General features: G+C 48.8%; 2 protein-coding genes across 2 annotated transcripts in view; one reads left to right on the forward strand and one right to left on the reverse strand.

Moving 5' to 3' along the window:
- The window catches only part of LOC149339856 (disintegrin and metalloproteinase domain-containing protein 10-like), a 51,474-nt gene that overhangs the window by 3,693 nt on the left and 23,881 nt on the right, over window positions 1-23,900 (reverse strand). Inside the window, exons 7-12 of the mRNA XM_089551009.1 lie at window positions 19,774-19,966; window positions 18,594-18,766; window positions 17,544-17,724; window positions 16,924-17,080; window positions 14,622-14,720; window positions 983-1,176 (exon numbers count right to left, since the gene is read on the reverse strand). Of these exons, the coding sequence (XP_089407135.1) occupies window positions 983-1,176; window positions 14,622-14,720; window positions 16,924-17,080; window positions 17,544-17,724; window positions 18,594-18,766; window positions 19,774-19,966 (997 nt within the window). The remainder of the gene's footprint in view (window positions 1-982; window positions 1,177-14,621; window positions 14,721-16,923; window positions 17,081-17,543; window positions 17,725-18,593; window positions 18,767-19,773; window positions 19,967-23,900) is intronic.
- Window positions 4,922-8,493, forward strand: LOC149339857 (uncharacterized). Its single transcript, XM_089550016.1, has 8 exons — window positions 4,922-5,193; window positions 5,276-5,384; window positions 7,186-7,242; window positions 7,355-7,411; window positions 7,862-7,918; window positions 8,031-8,087; window positions 8,200-8,256; window positions 8,329-8,493. The coding sequence occupies exons 1-8, from the start codon at window positions 4,922-4,924 to the stop codon at window positions 8,362-8,364; spliced, it is 702 nt and encodes a 233-aa protein (XP_089406142.1). The 3' UTR covers window positions 8,365-8,493.

The following is a 23,900-nucleotide window of genomic DNA, read 5'->3' on the forward strand; positions in this document are numbered from 1 at the left end:
TGGACGGAGCGTATAGATGACCGTTAACGCAAGCGCGTCTCTCCTGCTGTAGCAAACGTGTGGTTCATGTGGGTTCGAGCGATACGAAGTTGAAAGAAGGTTGAACTTAAGTCTTCGTCATGGTCTAGGTGGTCGCTAATAGGCTGCTTCGAGTAGAATAGGTAGCAATGAGAAGAAGAAAATGGGTAAGGTTACGAGTATTCTCAAGACTTGAGTCCAGAAAGAATTATAGCTAATGCACTTTGTTCAGAGGTCCAATGAGTGCTCTCAGTATGATGTAAACGGGTCCCCTCTGTATTTTTCCTTTTGAATTAGTATTTCTTGTCTTGTTCTTTCGCATGCACATAACTATCCAGCACACGGGCAGTTTGACGCCTGCATTTGATGCCGACAGCGCACAAGAGCCTTACATCATGCGGATCGGCGCATGCTTGCACACAGGCATCTGAGCCACCACAACTACAAAAAAAAAAAAACTATGGGGGCACTTTGGCAGCCTAAAATGCGCTAGGCGAAAGCCTTTGTCGCGCTACTTCGACTGCCTATGACTGTCTGTTTGTTATCGCTGCACCGCTTGGGAGCCATTCTCCTCCACCAGCTGTAGCACACCGACTGCCGACGGAGCAGCGCTCTACGCCGCTGTCACTTTAGCTCCAAGTGAGCTCCATCTGTCGACGAAAATGACGCCACCTTTTGGCAGCTGAGCTCGTCGATGAGTCACCCCAGACGCTCGATGTAGCACCGGACGGACGTACGGACGGGAGATTGAGCCATTAAAGTCTTTCGCCTTAATAGCCTTGTCTGGTGGAGCCTATGGCAGGGGCCTTGATAAAGCCTCCATTCAAAGGCACTGATAGTTCTTGGTTCCCAAATATATGGTGGGTTCCAAAGTCTCCTGAGCATTGCAAAAACTAAAAAGTCCGTCCAATGCATTCCTCTCAAGTCGAGCAAGCCACTGTTTGCGAGGAAGGTACAAGTATACCTTTGCGCTTGCAGTCGACCAGGCACATGTCAACGTGGCTGGCTGGCCCCGAGCTGACGCGCTGGCAGTCCTCGAAGCCGAACTTCTCGCAGATGGAGCCCTCGCAGCGGCCACCTCGGCAGACCTGGGTTCCGCTGTTGCATTCAGTCATGTCGGCCTTGGGCAGCGCGTCTGGGCAACGCGCCTCCTTCTCGGTGCAAGCCGTCAAGGAAAGCCACCTCATCCGCTGTGTCCTTTCTAAACCGAGCAATTTATCAGTAAAGACAAAAAATTAGCCCCTCGTTTACTTCATTAAACTAAATGCGACGTAGGTGCCCTAGCAAAGTGACTTTGATTAACTTTGGTTATCGTCGTTAACCTTGGTGATTGTGCTGCCGGGGTTAAATCGCGTGTTAAAATTAGGGCTATCGAGTTTTAATGCGTATAGCAATACTTGGCTCATGCGTGGTGCCCAAGGAAAGTGTATACAGAAAGTGTTACAAAAAAGTGTGGACAAATACGCTAGCTTACCCAAGTTATTCGGTAACTCGGCTAAGTTCGGAGGAGCGTCGAGCAAGCTGCAGCCAATGGGATGAAGTTCGTATAAGCTCGGCGGAGCGTCTCGCTAGCTGCGCGAGAAGTTGCTCGGGAAGAGCAGCATGGGCCGCACAGTACCTATGGGAGGCTGTGATAGGAATCGCCACCCGCCAGTGCAGCGGCGCATAGTTTAACCGCTCTGCTAGTGCGCTGTTAGGGGTATGAGGACTCAACGCCATCTATAAACGTAGTGTACAGAATGACCAATCCTGCATATATGGGCATTAACCCACGGAGCTCCGATTGGTGTGCGGTTCGGTGACCAACGCGAACTAAGTTACAGAAGCATGTAGTGCCCGTAAGGAGACTTTCGTACCTCTAGTAGTTTCATTCATGCGGAGGAAACTCGAAAGGTTACGCCCTTTCAAGTCCGCTTAAGCAGTAATGAAGTGCACATCAAAAGATTTTATTAAGGGGTGCGCGAATATTCGAAATTTTCGAATACAATTCGAATATTATATTTTTAGTATTCGTATTCGATTCGAAATCAAAGTATTCGGGCTGTTTCGAATATTCGACACGACGCGAATATCCGTATCTAGCCGAATATTCTATTGCGAGCACTGGCGCTCATTTCAGCACTGGCGCTCATTTCGGTCGGCAAGTCCTATCGACAGATACATAACAATATGGAGGCGCCCAGAGCAATGCGTAACGTTGGGTCATGCAGTAGCTGACTGCGCTGGTGAGCTTCTTTGTGGCTATACCAGCGAGCTGGTAGAGTCAGAGCTGTGCACGAAATACCTCGCAATACGTGTTAGTTCAGTGCCAATTGAGAGGGCATTTTCTGTGGCTGGGGAAGTCGTTTCAGCTAGAAGGAAAATACTTCTGCCTGACCATGTGGAGCAGCCGGTTTTCCTTCCCGACAATATTTTATGTTCATCCCACCAACGTGCTTTTGTGCTTATGGCAAGCTAGCCTTGATAATGCTGTGTACTAGCCACCTTCTGTGATATTTCCACTCTTCTAAGAACAATGTTCGAGACTTTGATATTTTTTATGAAGCCGCACACGCCTTTCGTGCTCATTTCATCACTGATAGTTGAACTGTGATGTTCTTAGGTGCTCAAATAAATGTTTTGTAGTGGTTAAAGGCGTCTGTCCTTGATTATTCGATATTCGATTCGATATTCGGAACCAAGTATTCGTATTCGATTCGTATTCGAAAAATTTGATATTCGCACACCCCTAATTTTATTATATCCGAGTCTTTCGTTATATCCGGCTTATCGTCATACCTCAGCTCCCTCCTAAAAGACGAAATGGGAGATTTCACTCTCTCTATTTTGCCCGCCGTGGCTCAGTGGTTATGGCACTCGGCTACTGGCTCGAAAGACGCGGGTTCGATCCCTGCCACGGCGGTCGAATTTCGACGAAGCCGAAATGCTAGAGTCTGGTGTACTGTGCGATGTCAGTGCACGTTAAAGAATCCCAACTGGTCGAAATTTCCGGATCCCTTCACTACGGCGAACCTCATAGCCTGAGTCGCATTGGGACGTTAAATTCCAAAACATAAACCAATAAGCCATAAACTCTCTCTATTTTGTCATCTGTCAATTGTAGCCGGTGGCTCTTCCGTGAATTAACCCCAGACAAGGCGGGCTTTTTGCTCGCGAGGCGCTTAGTCTAAATGAGAACTCGGTGCTCAAGCCCTTCGTTTTTCACTTCGGTTTGGTTTTTGGGTCCATTGCACACGGATGCAAGTTAATGAAGACGGCGACGTGCAAAGCACAGCCCGAGAGACAGCACAGTTCAGAACACGGGATGCTCACCAGCAGCGATAATCAAGAGGAAGCGCGCCCGACTCGCGTCGCGGCAATGGTGCAGTGGTCTAATGCAGTGGCCAATAAAGCGCATCTGTACACGCCGGTTTGAAGCCTATTCTCGGCCGTAAAGTGTTTGATTTGTGCTTATTTCTGCTCCGAGGCTTTTCCGCCGACACGGCGGCTTTTCGCTAGCGAGACACTTAGTTCTAGCTCACTAAAAAAAAAAAAAAGACCGGAAGCCCCCCATATGGCCAGGAAATGAAGCACTCCAGTTGTGGAGAACAAGCTGCATCCGTCTTTAATACTATTGTTGTTAACATTGATGACTGAAGAAAGTTGAGCGAGTTGGCATATAATCGCGATTCACGACAGCGCAGGAAACACGGACAAAAGGGAGACTAGACAAAACAAGCACCGACTTTATGAAATTTATTTTAACTGAAATTTATTACGGGAAAGGAAGAATATATAAATCACGAATCTTACAAAAAATAAACAAAAACGAAACCTCGGAATACAAGGCGTGAACTATACGCGCACGTGTCCAAGATACACTTTGGCCAGAGGAAGATAACCGTGGACACACGCTTATTCACGCTATCAATCAAGATAGGCACCCTTGAGGGCATATAGTTAATTTTATGCAACCACTACAGTTGTCTCACTGACGCATGCGTGTTCAGAATTATGCATGTAATACACTTGCATTATTTCTCTAGCCAGTTGGTCCTTACGCCTAAAAAGAACGGCTGCAACAGAAAAAAACCGGGGTGCAACCACACGAACGAAGGTGCACGGTGAGGTGCATAAATGACTTTCTCGAGTTATCACACGAAATGAAATGTTCGTGAAGTCTTTTATTAATGCATGTGCATTGTCCGGTCTGACCAATATACGCAGGACCGCAAGAAAGCGGAAACCTATAACAGCTTTAACACGGCCCGAAAAGAACTTCGTACGATGCTTGACCTGACACCCACGCGTTTTACTACGCACACTTGTCACATCTCCTTTCCTGTTCTGAACAGATGCCACTCAACTTAGTGGGTGCCGAAAAAACAACGTTCACGCCGTATTTGCCCCGTATCTTCTTTCACGGATGGGACAACCTATGGACGCACGGTACAACATTAACCTTCGTTGGATCACTGGGAATCTGTTGCTGTCTCGCGCCGCTTTTCACCAAGGCAGTGACTACAGTGAGGGGGCCCGTCACTTTAAAATCTAGGCTACAGTGAGGGGGCCCGTCACTTTAAAATCTAGGCTACAGTGAGGGGGCCCGTCACTTTAAAATCTAGGCTACAGTGAGGGGGCCCGTCCCTTTAAGATCTGGGCTACAGTGAGGGGGCCCGTCACTTTAAAATCTAGGCTACAGTGAGGGGGAAATAACAAATTGTTTTAAATATGACGCTTAAGTTTGCTTGCAGTTACACGTAATTATATATTTTTATAATTTTGTTTGCTTCCTCCGTCACCTGGAGGCGCTGCCACCGCTAGCGATGCGTACGCCATGCGCCCGTGCGATGCAGACATCACGCACGTGTTTCACGCATCGCGCTACTCCCAGGTATTGTTCGGTTCGTGTGTGCATTGCGGCATGGAAAACCTCGCCGTTCTGCCGATTGGCCCGTTTGACGTGGGGGCTACGTTTTCGTCATTAGAAGACCTGCAGGCTGCCATCCACCAGTACGAAGACGATAACTGCGTCCAGTTTTGGGTGAATTCGTCGCGAACGATATCAGCAGCGAGAAAGAAAGGCTTGACAAGAGAGGTGGACCCGGCTCTCAAGTTTGCCGAGATTGAGTATGTTTGCACTAATGGTGGTCGGAAGTTCTCTTCCCGATCAACAGGTGCACGACCAAATCAAAAGTGAGTTTCTTGCCAAATGAGCTGTAAACGTAGACTTCGTTGACGCGTGACATTTTCTCGTTCGCAATTTCCCTTTTTACAGGACGTCGAAGATCGGCTGCAAAGCCAGAATAAAGTTACTGGCCTCCCAGGACGGTCACGCCCTTCAAGTGAAAGCAGTTGAGACAGCGCACAACCATGTTGTCAGCAAGGTCAGTAGTGCGATATTGTACATTCTTGTATTGCCAGGGCATGTAACAAACGAACAGAACTGGAACAATTTTAAGTGTTGTAGCACACCTGCAAAGTCGCAGGTGTGCTACGAAGTAAATTATGAAGTAAATAAGGGGCCTCAATTTGTACTGCTTTCATTACAGGGATGCTATGAGCAGCTGCCACGGCAGCGTAAACTAACCGGGCAGCTGCTCAATGACACAGAAAAAGTCCTTTCCCTTGGAGCAAACAAGAAGCTTCTGCAAAGTAGCCTGCGGAACAGTGGAAAGATTGTGCTCCTTCGTGATCTGCGTAATGTGCAGGCAGCAGCAGCCAACAAGGAAATTCGTGCAAGTGGAGCTCTGGAGTCTATAGCAGCTATTGCTAGGCAAGCTGGAGGCACCCTCGACATTTTGGCCAGGGAGGAAAACAACGAGCTCATTGGGCTGTTTTACCAGGATGAATACATGAGAAAAGCATTTCAAAACTACCCTGAAATAGTATTTGTGGATGCCATTCACAAAACTAATGACAGGCGGTTGCCACTCTACTTCCTCTGTGTGGAGGATTCAAATGGGCACACAGAGGTTGCCGGGTTCTTTCTGTGTGTGTCTGAAGACGAGGACACGGTGCGGTCACTCTTCCACAGATTTGTTGTGAATTCTGGTAGTGAGAACATGGTCAGAACATCTGGAGTGATGTCTGACAAAGACTTCACTGAGAAAAAGGTACTTCGGGAAATATTCCCCAATGCAAATTTTTATATTTGCCTCTTTCACGTTCTCCGTACCTTTAGGAGAGAAATAACGCCACAGAAAATGTCTATAACACCAGCTCTTCGGAATGCAATCCTCGAAAAGCTACAGGCAATGTGCTATGCAAGGACGAATGAGCAGTATTCACAACTGCTGCAGAGCATTGAAGATATGGAATGCCCTTTGGTGATGGCGTATTTCCTGAAGAACTGGCACCCGGTCAGGCACGAGTGGGTGTCGGGAATGCAAGGGTCACTGACCTTAGGCAACAGGACAAACAATAGGGTGGAATCTATCAACCAGAAAGTAATGCAAGTTGTTTCAAAATACGAAAGTTTGCCCCGGCTTTTCAGTGATCTCATGGCACTGTTAACCAGCCTTCGTATTGAAAGGGACCAGCGTGCTGTTGAGTCTTTGTTGAAAGCACCTGCAATCCTAAACTTGTCTGAAGACGAGAGCAAGTTTGCACAGGTTGTCACACCATATTGCTTTAAGAGGGTGCGTGAACAACTGAGAGCATCTGAGAACATGAACGAGGTTTCCCCTTCAGTGTCAGCAAGTAGTGACTACTGCACATGCCCCACATATAGTGCTCTTCGAATTCCCTGCAAACATATGTTCCACATGCGAAGATTGGAAGGCCTGTCAGCATTTTCAATGTCTGGTATCGCTGAACGCTGGACAAAGGCATACTATGCTAAGACTTGCAGAGTTGCAGCACCGTCTGAAGATGCACCTGGGACTTCAACTGTCTATGGCGTGCAAAGCAGTCGAAGGCCAAAAATATTGTCAGAGATTCAGAAATACAGGAAATGCAGTGAAGCATTGCAGCAATTGGCATCACGGATTGCTGAGCAGCCAATGTCTAGGTTTGAAGCTTTGATGGCAGCTGTAAAGCAGTTCATCACAGCTGTAGAAAATGGGTCAGCAGTTGTCATTATTGAATGCCCAGAACAAGAAGAGGCATTAAGTTCAGTTCCCTCTAAATTAACCGAGCACGACACCCCTGCTGCAGCTCCTTCACTTTCAGCTCCTTTTCTTTCAGGTGGACAGCAGCAGCCACCACCTGAAAGCTGCGCACGTGCAGCTCCTTCACTTGAGGGTAAGCCATTTGCATGTACCCTCATCGTTTTGTTTGTTCTACACAGTTTTACACGTGCTCATCCCCTCTCTAAGGGTTGCATGCAGTTGTACATGTGCCCATTTTCTTTCAGGTGGACAGCAGCAGCCACCACCTGAAAGCAGCGCACTTGCAGCTCCTTCACTTGAGGGTAAGCCATTTGCATGCACCCTCATCTTTTTGTTAGTTCTGCACAGTTTTACACGTGCTCATCCCCTCTCTAAGGGTTGCATGCAGTTGTACATGTGCCCATTTTCTTTCAGGTGGACAGCAGCAGCCACTGCCTCAAAGCAGCGCACTTGCAGCTCCTTCACTTGAGGGTAAGCCATTTGCATGCACCCTCATCTTTTTGTTAGTTCTACACAGTTTTACACGTGCTCATCCCCTCTCTAAGGGTTGCATGCAGTTGTACATGTGCCCATTTTCTTTCAGGTGGACAGCAGCAGCCACTGCCTGAAAGCAGCGCACTTGCAGCTCCTTCACTTGAGGGTAAGCCATTTGCATGCACCCTCATCTTTTTGTTAGTTCTACACAGTTTTACACGTGCTCATCCCCTCTCTAAGGGTTGCATGCAGTTGTACATGTGCCCATTTTCTTTCAGGTGGACAGCAGCAGCCACTGCCTCAAAGCAGCGCACGTGCAGCTCCTTCACTTGAGGGTAAGCCATTTGCATGCACCGTTATCTTTTTGTTAGTTCTACACAGTTTTACACGTGCTCATCCCCTCTCTAAGGGTTGCATGCAGTTGTACATGTGCCCATTTTCTTTCAGGTGGACAGCAGCAGCCACCACCTGAAAGCAGCGCACGTGCAGCTCCTTCACTTGAGGGTAAGCCATTTGCATGTACCCTCATCTTTTTGTTAGTTCTACACAGTTTTACACGTGCTCATCCCCTCTCTAAGGGTTGCATGCAGTTGTACATGTGCCCATTTTCTTTCAGGTGGACAGCAGCAGCCACCACCTGAAAGCAGCGCACGTGCAGCTCCTTCACTTGAGGGTAAGCCATTTGCATGTACCCTCATCTTTTTGTTAGTTCTACACAGTTTTACACGTGCTCATTTTTCTTCAGGTGCACTCGAAGATGTTATTCTGCCCACAAGAATAAAACATCGTGGCCGACCAAAGGGGAGAGGTCAGACAGTTGTTGGCCTTCCAAAGAAGAGAAGGTGCCTGAGACCGACACCATTTATAATGAAGGCACCCCTTCAACGTGCGACGATGATGCTGCAGTGGTTTGTTGAAGTAGATGTAGCAGAAAAAGCTCTCAGTGGACACAAGATTGGTGAAGCAGACATTGAAGTTGTCCCTGAGAAAGTTCCTTCAGCAGTTATGGATGACCGAATCGAGATTGATGAAATCCGTAACTATTTCACCAATGATGGCTGGGCTGCGCTCACTGCGACATTAACTCAGAAGCGCAATCTTGGTTTATGGACATGTAGTGCATGTCGGCAAAAGGTCTGTGATGATGCCATTGGTTGTGACGCGTGCTTGGGGTGGCTGCACTTTAAATGTGCATCTGTGACATCTGCACCTACAAATAAGGTGTGGTTTTGTCGAAACTGTTATGTCTGAAAGTTGTATGTGAAAATATGCGGGCATTTCCTGGACATATCTATGTAGCTCGTTTTTGTCGTATGATCAGTGCAACAGAATTTAATGGCTTAATTGCATTTCAAAGTTATTCTTTATTTCATACATAGCAGTGAACACTGTGACACCCTGAAGGGCAAAAATAAAAGTAAATATAGCGTGCAGTTGGTATGAGACCATTTTTGTATCCATTTGTTAGCAAACCTTCTGCATCAGTCCTTTGGGAGTCTGCATCTGTCGTAAGCCAAGAAAAGCATAGCACAAATAGGACAAACTTTAAAAAGCACAGCCGAGCAGGACTGTAACTGTAGCAAAATGCTAACAAAGTGACATTCTGGAGGAGATTTCTCGAGCAGCAGGCTTCTGCTAAACAGGTGAAACCATTTCAGACATGTAGAATATTCAGCGAGAGCGACCACTGTTGACAAGCTGCTGATTCAAGAGAATTCTGGTGCCAAGACTATTGGATCTGTTACTGATGATAGCGTTTGTAGTGGTGGTGACCAGGTTTGTAACGAGAGTTGTTACAGAATGCAAATAACCCCTCTTTGGTAGCATGCAAGTACTATTTGTGTAGTGTTTTCACTGCTTTCCCGGCGCCGGAGTGTTCTTTCAGCTACCAGTATTGTCTGAACCTGTATACTGTGCGTGCAAATATTGAAGTCCACAGGGCATCGATGGTGGGCGATACTAGTAGCTGTGTAGTACATGCAGGGGCAGTCATATTAATTAGAGCAAGCATTATGCATAGGCTAGCAAGGTGATGCAGCTTTCTTGTTAGCATTCATCTTGCGTGTAGTAGTTCCTCGCGTGCTATGGTCGCTTTTACTGTGCGTTATCATTGCTTGTCTGAACAGATTGTGCTTCATTTGTTTCAAGTCTTTTTCTTTCCAATTTGTCAAAACTGCGCATGCTGTCGTTGCTTGACTGTACAAATTGTGCATAATTGTGCTCCAATAATTTATTGGACCATGTCTTGTTACGACCAACTTGACACCATTGCTGTGCTGTTGTACTTGTTATGTGCCACTTATAAGAACGTCTGTGCTTTCGGCTTTAATGCGGTATGCTGCCACTTACACATATGCAAATCCAGTCCATGGAAATAAAAATTTGTTCCACTGCCCGGAATTATGTGAAACTTCTTGTCGTGCATGTTTCTGTCAGATTGTATACAATCTTATGCGCTAAACCTATTTAGCTATGATGCAGGAAAGCCTGACTGTCAGTAAGTAGACTAAAATTGCATGTTCATTACAAACTTGCTCAAAGGATTCACAATGGTATGCATAGTCGTGGGAGATCACATCTGCCTAACTCGTCTATCTGCAGGCTGTTGCAATGCAGTCGCCCAAAAAGCACGAGTAGGTCTGAATCGTACCCAGTATCAAGACAAGTTGGCAGGAATTCTACAGGACAGTGTCTTCCAATACCATGACTGCACATAATGAAGTTCAGCCATTGGAAATGTAAAGCTGCCATTTACATCGCGTGGTTGGACACCGGCCTTCAGCTATTTCACTTGCAACATGCCGAAGGCTAATCACTGCCTTCCTTGAAGCTGAGTAGCCACTGCAAAGGCCATGCTGATGAAACATATGCAGGACTAGTTCAGTTAAAGGAGGGGCTGCTTTCCTTGAAAAGCCAAACATCTCGGTAGAACAACGCCAAAATAAGACAATAAAATTACTATATAGTGCGCCAATTAGCGCAACGGCTACAAAGCAATCAGCGCTCATACAAAGATTTGGTTTTGTGGAGTTTAACGTCCCAAAGCGATTCAGGCTACGAGAGACGCCGTAGTGGAGGGCTCCGGAATTTCGACCACCTGGGGTTCTTTAACGTGCCCCGACATCGCAGTACAATTCGCTTCCATCGAAATGCAACTGCCGCGGCCGGGTTCGAACCCGCGCTTTTCGCGGTCAGCGAACCCGCGTATTTCGGGTCAGCAGCTGAGCACCATAACCACTGAGCCACCGCGGCAGGCTCACGCAAAGAACAAGGCAAGGGGGACTGCGTTGAGCCGTTGACAACGTACAGTGCAAGCAGCGTCTCGCGTCACGGCAGTCGTTGGTTCCCCTCACTGTAGCGCAGATTTTAAAGTGACGGGCCCCCTCACTGTAGCCTAGATTTTAAAGTGACGGGTCCCCTCACTGTAGCCTAGATCTTAAAGTGACGGGCCCCCTCACTGTAGCCTAGATTTTAAAGTGACGGGCCCCCTCACTGTAGTCACTGCCTTTCACCAATTTCATTACCTTTCGACACGCTCTGGTTATAAGGTGATCCGGGTACTTACTTTTTTTCAGCCTAGCCAATTGCTTAGACAAGCTATCAATGATCAGGTGGGCGCAGGACTTGTAAACGGCTGACCGGATGCAAACAACACCACAATACCATCCTTTACTAGCTTTGAGAGACCAGAATTGAAGTCTAATAATTATAGCGTGCTCAGTTCGTGGGCGATACTGTCGGCACAAGTTATCAGGAAGAACGCGCAACCAGAAGCCCAAAAATTGGATCCTGCCATCGATCGGTATCTCATAGGTGAAGTTCAACACCCGCACACATTCTCTGAATAAATTAACAATGTCCTGTAGGGTGTGGTTGAAATCGGGTGGCTATACTTTTTTTTTTGTTGTTGTTGGGCACGTGCACATATAGTTCGCGCCTTGCATGTCGTGTATCTGTTTTTGTTTGTTTCTTGTGCGTAAGATTCGTGATTTATATATTCTTGCCTTCCCTGAATAAATTTCAGTTGAGCGCTTGTTTTGTCTAGTGTCCATTTTGTGCGTGTTTGCTGCTCTGTTGTGTATCGTGAGTATCTTTACTGTGCGCGAAAGTATTTGTGCCAACTGTCGAGTATTGGAGATATTAAGGCCACTCGGACATTAAACTTGCGCCAACTGTGCCCATGTATTTGAATCCACGATTATACCGACTTTGTAGGTCTCTGTAGTACAACGCCTGTTCCAGATGGTGCCCAGTTATTGCACTAGTGCGCCTGTCACGACCACCAGGCCAAAACTTCTACCTTCATCACCCACTGAACCTACGGCTGCTCTGGCTATATCCTGCCATGCGTGGATGTCTGGAGTCAAAATAATTTAAAACAGGACTTTTAAGTAGGTTGTTACCCGCAGCGCATCTCACTGGCTAGGGCGCTTGGCTACCGAGCCGGAGTTTCCGGGTTCGAACTCGGCCGCGGCGGCCGCGTTTCGATGGAGGCGAAATGCAAAGGCGCCCGCGTGCTCTGCGATGTCAGGGCACGTCAAAGATCCCCAGGTGATCGAAAATAGTCCGGAGGGCACCAGTACGGCATCATTTTCTCCCTCCTTTCACTACTTTTCTATCCTTCCCCCTTTGTTTACCTCCTGTCTTCGTACTTTTGCGCAGTTCCTAACCTTCCTCGACGATTAACAACTAACCCGCAAGAATGACGTTCTAAAGCTACACTGGGCTTTATTTTGTGTAAGCAAAGCATGATATCAGCCGTTGCATATGTGAACTTCACCGTGTGACCGCCTGTCAGTGCTGTGTTCTGGCGTACTGCGTGAAAAGGAAAACAGTCCCCCCCCCCCCCCCCCCCCCCCAAATTCAAGCTATATTCGGTTATTTGGTACCTTCCTGGGGCCACGTCAGAGAAACAGTGACTGTACTGTTCGTTTCTTTACGCCCTTTCTTCGCACTTGTGCGCAGTTTTGGACTTCCTCGACCACTTGTATTTTGAATTAAAGGCTGGTGCATGTCCCAAATGACTTAACTTTGTAAAGTAATTTGTTTCAAGGTAAAAAAAAATCGTAGGTCAGGTAACACTCTCGTGTAAGACTGATGACACAGCGATGTTGTTTGAGTTTGGTTCGACTAAGTTAACCTTGATTATATACTTCATCTCTATCGGTTGCCGTCTGTAGAACCCCCCCCCCCCCCCCCCCCGCCCTTCTTCCCCAAGATAAACGAACACTCAGTTATCAGTATGTACACAGGCTTCGCTCGGTAACACGGGCTCGGAACTCAAATCGTCTTCCACTCACTGACATCCCGATGTTGACACAACTGTTTGCGCACATGCTTCGCTGGGTAACGCGGACTCGGAACTCGAATCCTTTGTTAGCACTCGCTGACAACTTGACTCATGCTCAGCAGCACGATATTCGGGACCGGACCGAAGTCGTCGCTTCCGTTTTTGAGCAGCGGCACGTCGGCTTTCGCACCGTGCTTCCTCTTTTTCGGGAGAGAAATTCTTTTTCCGCGGCCCATCTATCTTCGTCGGAGACACGGTCGCTCTGTGGTCGAGTGCCAGCTCCTTTTATTATACCACGTGGTTACGCAACGCCCCCCCCCCCCCCCCCCCAAGAGCGTCTGTTTTTTTTTTGTATTAGTTGTCGTCCGCTCCGACAGGGGGCGTCAGGTGTCCGTGGGTGACCTCATTGCTGCGAATACAGCCACCGCTGCGCACACTAACGGAACAACCTCCGGCTTAAACAGCTTCGCTGTTGTTGTTTTTTTGAACTCTATAAATTTCAGTCGCGATTCGAATTTGCGACCCTTGGGTAGCCAGGCAAGGACATTACCGACTAGGCCACACCGGCGGGATTGTACTGTTCAGGTACAAGCGGGGTATGCGGGGTGGTCTTTCACGTAAAGTCGCATTTAATAGTGTTTGCTAATGAGTATGTGTGTAACTAGAGAAGGTTTAATTACGGAACGAGTAGCAAAGTGGATGTTGGCATTTCACATCGTTTTTATTTAAATGGTTTAGCGGCACCTGCATGCAGTAGTAAAACCAGGCAATCTGATGTACAGTGCTACCTCTACCACCAACAAATGGCCAGGTAGTGTAAAGTTTTCTGTGTGCGAAACGAGCGCGCAAGTGGAACGCTTCTTTGTGGCTGTGTGATTGTGTGCGTAGTGCAGTGAGTACTAATCGATTCGTTTCTATAGAAAAACCATTATGTGCGTAAAATGTGCTGTCAAATGGTGCAGACAAGAACGTGGTAACTGTGGTGTGTTAAAGGAGGGAATGTGAACAACGACCATTGACTGCGTGTGAGGTGAAACCACTGGAGGGAGCCATTGACGTTATCGCTTCATACCGTTACAGGTGGAGCTTGTGTATCCCCCTAATTTCTTCAACATGTCCTGCGATATAAATTTGTTAGCTCAGAATTAGCTAAGCATGCTTGTGAAGTTAAGGATATAACTTAGTATCCGCATATTTGTCCATCCAAAAGACTATTTTACTATATTCCTGAAACGCTTAACTAAAGCGCTCAGTTTAGGCTTCAGCTAAACAAGTCGCCTCAACCACTCGCACCATTTATTCTTGTCTCTAAAGTAATGATGCATCAAACATATTTGACATCTATTAGGCAATGAACTGCTTTGGTATCACGGTGAAATTGAGGTTGTTCCTGCATATAGGTTGCAAAAATTGATTGAAATAGCACGCAGTTGTTTTCGCAACTGGCGAGTTCCTGGCAAAATTGCACTTAGAGTAATTAGTCGGCTTTGCCAAACTGCAGTGCTTCGACAAATATATTCAGCTATTCCGTCGGTGAATTAGAAAAAGCCTGCATTGCGTTGTACACAGCTTTCGATGCCGCTACTGTTGACCCGTGAAGTACGACTTTAGTTATATCACGCAGAAATTGGTCACCATGCGTGCTGACGCATTTGGGGCATTTGGTACTGGAGATGAAGAATGTTGAGAAAACAGAGGCACACTCATGATGGAAACCTAACAAGCTCGCAGAACGTGGAAAAGGATATTCGCAGAAGGATTCATGGGCGCATTCGGTCTCGGCAGCGCATCGATGAGTAGTGCTGTGAAGTTTGCAGTCGTCCGTGCAGCAGCTACCGGCAGACGGGCTGTGCATGTTAAGGGAAAGAATGGCAAAAAGAAGCGGGAAGAAATATTTAGTAAGACTCTTGACGCCCTGATAGCTGGACATGCCAGACTAGATGTTTTTTACTGCGGCGGAGAGAAAGCCCGGAGCACATCATTGCTGAAAGTGTTGTTACAGTAGGTTTTCACAGGTTGTCATAGAATGCTTCTCTCTCATATCAATGCATTTTGGCTGCGCTGCATGCTTGGGCCGAGCACAGGGAAGAAGCGCCAGCGAAGCGGGATGTCGCGACAGGTGATGAATTCGGCACGTGGAGCCCGCACAGCTAACTCGTACTCATTTCCGCACAGACAAAAGGAATTAATGTCCAACAATCGAGAGCGATGAATATGAACACGGCTGCTGACCCAAAAGACGCGGGTTCGATCCCGGCCGCGGCGTCTGAATTTCGATGAAGGCGAAATTCTAGAGGCCCGTGTGCTGTGCGATGTCAGTGCGCGTTAAAAAACCCCAGGTGGTCCAAATTTCCTGAGCCCTTCACTACGGCGTCCCTCATAGCCTGAGTTGCTTCGGGACGTTAAACCCCAATAAACCAAACCAAGCAGATGTCACCTTCACTGCTCACTCGAACTGGACAAGCCACATCAGCAAAATCTTTGGATCAGTCTATAGAAAACTAGGTTTTCTAGTTATGGAAGACAGCTCTTTTACATGTTAAGCTGCTTGGGTAAAATACAAGACCTAAGCTGGAATGTGATTGCGGTGCATAGGACCCGTAATTGAAAGAAAGAGTGGTGAATGAACTATAAATGGTGCGGCCAAAACAGTTCGTTTTATATTCAGGGCCTATCGCAGGTTAGGCTCACCATCGCCTTTCATAGATGCAAGCAACTTTTTGACATTAGACAGCAGAAAAATGCTAGCCAGACTGCGGTTTCTATCTCTGCACCGCAATCGCCAACTACTGTTCACCGGGACACGTGTGGGTTTCCAAACTCAGCACTCCCATCTTTGCAATCGTCTGTCTGTTCAAACAGTTTAAATAACTTTTCTTACACCCACTATCTACCAGTAGAATGCACTTCCATTAAATTTCTTTTCCGCTGACGATGAACGATTATTGTAGAATGTGTATGAAAAGCCCTGTGTTGAATTTTTGTTGCGAAAGAAACACTACGCTAGTCGCGGAGCCATTTCACGGAGCTGACGCAAGGCCATACTGCGCGTGCGCGAGGATGGCGCACAGCTGGCGCACTGCCGACGTCGCTGCGCGGGTGCCGCCGCCGCGCTCGCCAGTTGTGAATGCGCAGTAGCGGCGCATACCTAGCGTGCCGGGGCCGCCGCCGCGCGCTCTCCATCGCCTCTCTCTCTCTGCTCGTTGCTTTCGCAATCCCCCAGGTTTAACCAGAGCTAAACCACTGCCAATTTTTATTCTTTGCTGTTAGCTGATTTCTTTTTTTTTTCGCATATATCTTGTGTTGCCAGTGAATTGCTGTTTGCTTTACACGATCTTTTGGTTACTCATGGTGGCACTGAATTGCATTTCTTTTCACCTGTATTGCCGTCCTGCTTAGCTTTCAATGACTACAGTATGTTTTAAATAAATTAAACTTAAGCAGCTGGAGTCAAATGTCGCTTCTTTAGAGGCACACCCTCTCAAAATACCAGGTGCCTTTGCTGCACGTCGGAACGTGGCCGCCAGCTGCACGAGGGCTCATTCCTCTCGATATAGTACAGATGTTTGGTTTCAGGTTGTTTGCCAAGAGAAAATAACAGTGCGAAAAATGTATTTCAGTGTGAAGCGAAGAAAGATGTAAAGGGAACCCCATGCTCCTAAACGTGTAATAATATGTGTCCTAAATTCATATACCTATACGCGACGATAAAGCTTTGTTGCAATTCACGACCAACAACATAAGAGCACGCATTGCAAAGTGTTACAACCCATACATTCATGAAATGTGACGAAGCAATAAAGTGAATAGAATGTAGCACCACATATCACAAATTTACAAACAAAGATCTCCCTCAATATTACAGAAGAGCACTGGATGACTGAGCTGTTTAGGCGCATGCAGAGAAACATGAATTCCGAAATTATAGTGTTGAGAACGTAGTGCTGGTCGCTGTCCCATGAACGGAAGACCTGAGCGTGTGTGCGTGTTCAGTGTCAAAACGCACTGGCGGCTGCTTATCTGATCCTCCTTCCACAAAAGCATACTCGCCTGCACTGTTTGCCAGGGCGCAGCTTGCAACGCAGCTTGTCTCCGCCTTTCTCTCTCGAATAGCAGCACCGGTCGCGGCAATCCCTCTCTTTGTAGCCGCAGTCGCACTCCTCTTTTTCCTCGCGCACGTTGTTGCCGCAGTAGGCCTCCCGGCTCACTGCGAAGCAACACCACGCGATAAGCCGCAGCATCGTCAGAACACACACAGACCACGCGCACGAACAGAGGGACCAGACGGCATTGCCACTGGGAACTTCCGTGATGCCTTTTCAGGGGGGCAATCTACCTACCGAGGCTAACACAGCCCGCTGAGTGTCAGGAGTAGCCGTATTCACCTGTTAAACTATTGCAGTTAAATATGCGTGAAGTCACGTCTTGGAAATTGAGTCACGAAGAACCAAGGTTAGCTGTTCTCTGTTTGACATAACTAGACAACGTAACACGAGCGCTCGTGTTATTCTTGAGCCTGTGCCCCTGGTTTTGCTCAAAGCTGCAGCTACGAGTATCGCACCGGCGCGCTAAAACAGAGAACATAGGAAGACGTGAGTTCACTTGGCAATGAAGCAGGTCCTTCCATTTTGGGAGAGTGGCACCGAGCAGCGGCGTTTGGGGGAACGTACCCAGAAAGCAGTTGGCCTTGTTGAACTCTTTGTCCAGAATGGCTGTGAGGAGCGCGCTGATGTCCCGTATACTGCACGGGGAGAATCGCCTATTGAACGGTTCCAGGCCGGTCGTGGCCCGCGGGTACATGATGTAATTGCCGTTGGCTCCGCCAGGGGCGCATTCATTCGTCTCGTCGTGCTGCGAGAGCGGCCGCCAGAACTGCATTTAGCCTCGGTAAGGAGGTTTCCGTAATAGCGCCGTCGTGGTTGTTAGGCATGCAGCCAAGCCTCTGTAGCCGCAGACACCTGTGGAAACACCTGGGAGGTCTTAGACTGGAATCTTATGAAATAGAAACGATGTGAGAATGATGCACGATACTTGTAAGCCAACCCGATCGTGTCCCCTTGAGCGGAGATGCTTAGCACTACTAGCGTCGCCTTCAGCTACGGTGATACGCTCTAGGGATCACGGACTAACCGACCGCTAGTCTTTGATGCTATAGTATATCTCGAAGCTACAAAAGGGCTAGCTGCTACCTGGAGTTCTTTATATAAATGGATTTCGCAATGTGCACTGACATTGCGAAGAACAAGTTGCATTTCGTCTGCTTCGAAATGCAGCAGGGATGCAGTTCCGCGTCGCTGAAGATACACACGGGCAGCCGTATTGAAAGGCTGAGAATTAATTTCCACCATCTAGAGTTCTTTATATAAAGTGTATTTCGCAATTTGCACTGATATTGCGAACAACAAACTGCATTTCGCCTGCTTCGAAATGCGGCAAGGATGCAATTTCACGTCGATGAGCTCAACGACCGAACACCAAAGTCACTAAGCCAACGCTCCCTTCTGGATCTGGGGCAACTGGACATGCGGTTTGAGCGGTAGGAGGAGAGGGAGGAGGTTATTTTTGCTGACTAAAGGCAACGGCGGCGGAGATGGCTTTTAGTCCGGAAGGAGAAAGTGGCTGCCTCATACAGTTAGCGTCATGAAGCTGCAACTGGAGTGGTAAGGTAGCGCTGGTACGAGGCTGAAGCATTGCGCGATAAGCTGCTGAGTACTACTCACCATGGCTCCAAAGCTGTGTCCGATCTCGTGCGCAACAGTGACCTCGCTCACGGCCAAGGCTACCGGTGCGCCGTGCAAGAGGAAGGTCACTACGCCCGTGTTGAGAGCCAGGTGCCGGATGCCCTCGCGTGTGTTCACAGCCCGGTATTTCTCGCAAGCGCCACCGAGTTTATCTGCACGCAGTCAGAGGGACATGCGCTTGTGCCTACCGCTTGTTGCGTTGGAGATTTAAAAGACTAGCGTTGGCGAGATAATTGGTTCAAAAGACGAGGCCCTGAGCTTAAATTTGATCACCGGCACCTGTGAAAGTTTCCGCGTCAGAAAAATGTATTTCGATATTTCTACGCAGAAGAAGAAAATAACGGCGCGTGATTAGTCGCCATGATCCGTGGAATTGCAAGGAATAGCTATTGCCTCGAATAGAATACAAGCAACAGTAGCAAAAGGTAAAAACCGCAGTGGCACTTATGAGTGCACTCTTAATTTTGCAGGTTTCCAGGTTTCTAAGGAACTGTTTAAATCTAGACTCAGTTTCGCTCTTGATCTACAGTGAAATGGACTTCACGGGACCAAAACGACGGTTTCCAGACTTTCGTGCCGGATTCATGAGCTCCGGAGAACAGCTAAATTAGGAAAGCTGCCGTCTCACGCTCGTAGCTTCCCCTTTACGAGCAAATCGCGGGATGGACTCGAGTGTTGCTTGCGAGCCTTGCCAGAAAAAACACCCTTAGAGAATTAAGCAGCAACAAGCTCTGAGGAATGCCACCTTTCCCTTATCCTTTCTGCCTATGCTCGCCTTTCAAGTTCACCCCCCCCCCCCCCCCTCCCCAGACACACACACCGTTTTCGCCTATGCAGGCATCTTTTTCCATTCGAATATATGCAGAGCGATAGATGTCGCTATCACCGGCATGTCAGATCTAAAAAACAAGAAATGTTAACGACGCCTACACCGCCACTTTATAATGGTGCAAGCATTGTAGTGAGATAATTGTCGTTGCCGTTAGTACAAGAAATTCCAAAGAAAGAGGAAATATTCCAGCGGGTAGAACAACAAACGAAAGTGAATTACAAGTGGCCACGTTTTCTTTTTCAGACTTTTTGGCGGCACTGCTTAGCTAGTTTGTAACCTTTTTAGGAACTGTCTCCAGAGCCATGCATACGTTATAAGACGCCTTACCACTTGGATAGCCCAAGTAGGCGAGACCCAGGGTGCCTTCCCCCAAGTCACGGCTAGTCCAGACTTGCGACAGGCAGAACTCGTCTTGTTCGTCCAGGGCGAAGATCTGGAGCATCAGGTTGGCATCCAGGTCGTTGCGGCAAAACTGATTTCTGTCGCGGTCGGAGCCCAAGCACGCGCTACTGTCGTTGATCTGCGCACCGCGTACGTCGGATCAATTTTCTCCTTGTGTTGGTGTGGCCGGGCCGGTAACCACTCCTCAAAAGGACACGAGGCGAATAAGCGTCGTCCGCCTAAGTGCAGGCGTGACATTGCATGGGTGGAAATGCGTGGCTCTTATGCGTGCGCTGGTTTGGGATATTCTGATGGGTAAACTCCGAGCAAGATCTCGCGATGTTTGTGGGTCTGTACCAATTGAAATAAATAAATAAATCAAACAAATACCTGCGACTGAGGTTCCAACCCACGTCGGCGCGAACAGGTCAGCTTGCTTACCCATGCTCGAGAGCGGTAGGTTAAGGCCGCAGCCGAACAGAGTTAAACTGCAACACATACTCGCGCTGCGCATCGAACGCCATCATCAAATAATACAACTATCAAACTATTATTCACGCTTTTAGCTATGTGGCGCTAGTGACAGAAATATGCGCTGCATGCGTTGGCGTGGACAACACTGTAAGGTATCGGTAGCGTTCGCGGGGGTCATTGGAACGCGGCTGGGGGCACTCAAAGCGGAGCGTCTCCTTTCTTGGAACGCGGCCGCTCGCGAACGCGCCGGGAAGTACGGGTGTCCACCCGCCCCGCGGTACCGATTCGCGCACGTGCTGGCACGAACGTGTATTTGTGTTTGTTTTTATTTTGTGGTGGAGAGGGTTCTTCACCTTACGGGAGCTGGAGGGCTGGCCAGGCTCTCGATGAACAAATCATGTGAACACTGTAACATGATTGGAAGACACGAAATGTAGGCCGGGCCTTTAGGGCTTTAAAACCGGGCCCCGGAGCTGGAAGCGGGGTTCTGCGCTAAGGTGAGATGCGACGCATCTTCGGCAACGCCGAGTAGGGGCCTCCCCTAGTATTAGCCAGTTCCGCCTTTTGTTGTTGTTTGTCTTTTTTCCGTTGCATCTAACTTGTATATTCTGTGTATATTTGTATATAAATCTTCAGTTATTGCCTTTTTCATCCCTGCATCTCAACTGATCACAAGACCGTCTCTGACGGGGCACCGCTGGTGCCAAGAAATAAGCTTCAGTCTTCGAGTTAGATAAACCGTCTCTGGCGGGGCACCCCTGGTGCGAGGAAGATAGAAGAACCTGATCTTTACTGGCGCAGTCGACAGGATCCTGCGTCCATCGGAAGACGGCGCAGGAAGAAGACAAGGCAGGGAGAAAGGCGACGGTACAGCAGCGTTCGAGAAAGGACCTGCGGAGAGACAGCGGCAAGGACGCAAGGACCACGGCAGTAGTCCAGCGACGCGATACTGCGTCCGGTGAAGGAAAGCAGCGCGTCGAGAACTCGACGGTCACCGGCGGCGGACCAGCGGCGTGCGACAGCTCATCGCAGCGTCCGGTGAAAGTGGCGGTGGACTGCGACGCCAAGGAGTTGGCAATGCGGATCGACGCATCGAAACTGTGAGTTTTCTTCGTCGCATTGTTAGCGTCCCTGTGCATGTGTTCGAGCCGGTTGGACAGTTGAGGAGTACAGACGGCGGTATGGAGGGCTATCCATGCCGGCCCTCACTCGATGTGAGGTACCAGGTTGAGTTAGCGAAGGCGCGCTTAGCGGACCTTCAGGCTCAACTCGCGAAAGTGAATGGCGGAAAGGCGCTGCTTCGCGAGGAAGAACCTCAGGATGTAAAGTATGTCTTGAAAGTTATAGAAGCAAGACGCCAGCAGGTAGAGCTCGAGATCTCTAAGATCAAGGAGAGCAGAAGAGCCAGTGAATCAGCCAGGGAGAACTGCTCCGAGCCCCGAGAGGTGAGGCCGCCTGTGCTGGAAGACAGAGACTTATGCTGCTCAAGCACAGGTGGAGGAAAGAGCAGTCAGGTCGCTCTAGGCAATCAGCCGATATGCGCGGACGCCTCTTTGTTGGGAAATGCCGCAGAAAGCGAAAACGAGATTTCTGAAGAGATCACAGCTTCGCCACTGCGGGCGGCTAGCAAAGAAAAAGAGCAGCCTAATTCTGATGGTCTAGGGCCAGTCGAGACCAAATTGTCCGAAACCAAGCAGGAGAGTGATCTAATTCCTGCAGGCTCTATGAATGAGATTGTGATCTCTGACACGGAGCTAATGACAGCAGAAAGCCTAGCGTTGCCGCAACCGCGCACTGTGTCGGGCATAGGGCATAAAGTGCCCCGTAGCGTTACTGGTGGCAAGAGCCCTTCGTCCGAGGCAGAGAGCGGAGGTGAGCCTGCTGGGCCGACCGGGCAGAACGCCGCGCAATTGTCGAACGCACCCGACGTGTGTCCGGCCAGGTCATTTGAGGACCCGGAAATGAGTGGCGACTTGCCACAAGGCAAATTAGGGTCAATTCACTGCGAGGGGTCTCATGCAGCCTCAGAGTTAGAAGATGCCACGAAGCCGGCAAGCGCCGATCAAGGAGGTTGCGGCAATTCCAGTGTTTGCCCGAGCAGGAACGGGGCAAATGGCTCGAAGAGAGGCAAAGTAGAGAGAGGCAGGTGCATGGCTTTCACGCTGAAAGTCGATGCGAGGAACAGTATGTTCCGTGCTAGAGGTCGGCATATCAAGTGTAGCGAGACTGACTGTACTGCTATATTTGGACGGGCCAGGGGCTATGCTCTTTACGCACCACGCGTGTCGTACTGGTGCGCCGGAGAGAGAGTGCTCTCAAGTGCGCCGCATGGTCAGAGATTTTCACCTATCGATGACCAGGACGTTTTTGATCCTGGAGGGCACCGTCTTTCCAGTTCACGCCCCGTTGTGGCACCAGCCTAATGAGTGAGTTACCGTTTAGGCGTTCTTAGTGTTGAGACGCGTGGTGGCTCGAACGCACACAGGGACGCTCGGTGCGACCAAGGAGGCTCACGTGGCCCGTATCAGTGCTACTGAACGCTCCAGTTGCGAGTGTCGGTGTGTGTGTGTCGAGCAGGACGCGGGTGTGCATGCTGGTGAACTGGGTGCAACGCACCAACTTGGACGCTGTGTGACGGCGCACGGCAGGCATGCCACTGTGTGTATTTAAGTGTGCATTTTGAGTAATGTTGTGTTGGTGCCCGTGTACAGTGTTGTTTTTGGTTTTGTTGGTGCAACTGGTCGCAGCGCGACAGCTTGGACTTCGGTGAATGTGCTGGTTTTACAGGTGTGAAACGCGCATTTGAATGTGTACGTTTTGTTTATGTTATGTCACCCGAAGGGTAGTTTCGTGTCAGACACCGATCCCTTTTGTTTGTAATTCTAAAAGTGCCATTTGAGCCCTTTGTAGAATCTTGGGAAGGGCGTGTAAGGTATCGGTAGCGTTCGCGGGGGTCATTGGAACGCGGCTGGGGGCACTCAAAGCGGAGCGTCTCCTTTCTTGGAACGCGGCCGCTCGCGAACGCGCCGGGAATTACGGGTGTCCACCCGCCCCGCGGTACCGATTCGCGCACGTGCTGGCACGAACGTGTATTTGTGTTTGTTTTTATTTTGTGGTGGAGAGGGTTCTTCACCTTACGGGAGCTGGAGGGCTGGCCAGGCTCTCGATGAACAAATCATGTGAACACTGTAACATGATTGGAAGACACGAAATGTAGGCCGGGCCTTTAGGGCTTTAAAACCGGGCCCCGGAGCTGGAAGCGGGGTTCTGCGCTAAGGTGAGATGCTACGCATCTTCGGCAACGCCGAGTAGGGGCCTCCCCTAGTATTAGCCAGTTCCGCCTTTTGTTGTTGTTGTTTGTCTTTTTGCCGTTGCATCTAACTTGTATATTCTGTGTATATTTGTATATAAATCTTCAGTTATTGCCTTTTTCTTCCCTGCATCTCAACTCATCACAAGACCGTCTCTGACGGGGCACCGCTGGTGCGAAGAAATAAGCTTCAGTCTTTGAGTTAGATAAACCGTCTCTTGCGGGGCACCCCTGGTGCGAGGAAGATAGAAGAACCTGATCTTTACTAACACTGTGGCAGCAAAATGCC

Source organism: Amblyomma mixtum, chromosome 6 (genome assembly GCF_055824585.1).
Source record: "Amblyomma mixtum isolate Tamu chromosome 6, ASM5582458v1, whole genome shotgun sequence".
In the NCBI taxonomy this organism is placed as follows: Eukaryota; Metazoa; Arthropoda; class Arachnida; order Ixodida; family Ixodidae; genus Amblyomma; species Amblyomma mixtum.

Bases quoted from the DNA above. Each gene is read 5' to 3' on its own strand.
- LOC149339857 (XM_089550016.1), top strand. From the start codon at position 4,922: ATGGAAAACCTCGCCGTTCTGCCGATTGGCCCGTTTGACGTGGGGGCT. The intron at 5,194-5,275 runs GTGAGTTTCTTG...CCCTTTTTACAG, and splicing joins GGTGCACGACCAAATCAAAA to GACGTCGAAGATCGGCTGCA. The intron at 5,385-7,185 runs GTCAGTAGTGCG...CTTTTCTTTCAG, and splicing joins ACAACCATGTTGTCAGCAAG to GTGGACAGCAGCAGCCACCA.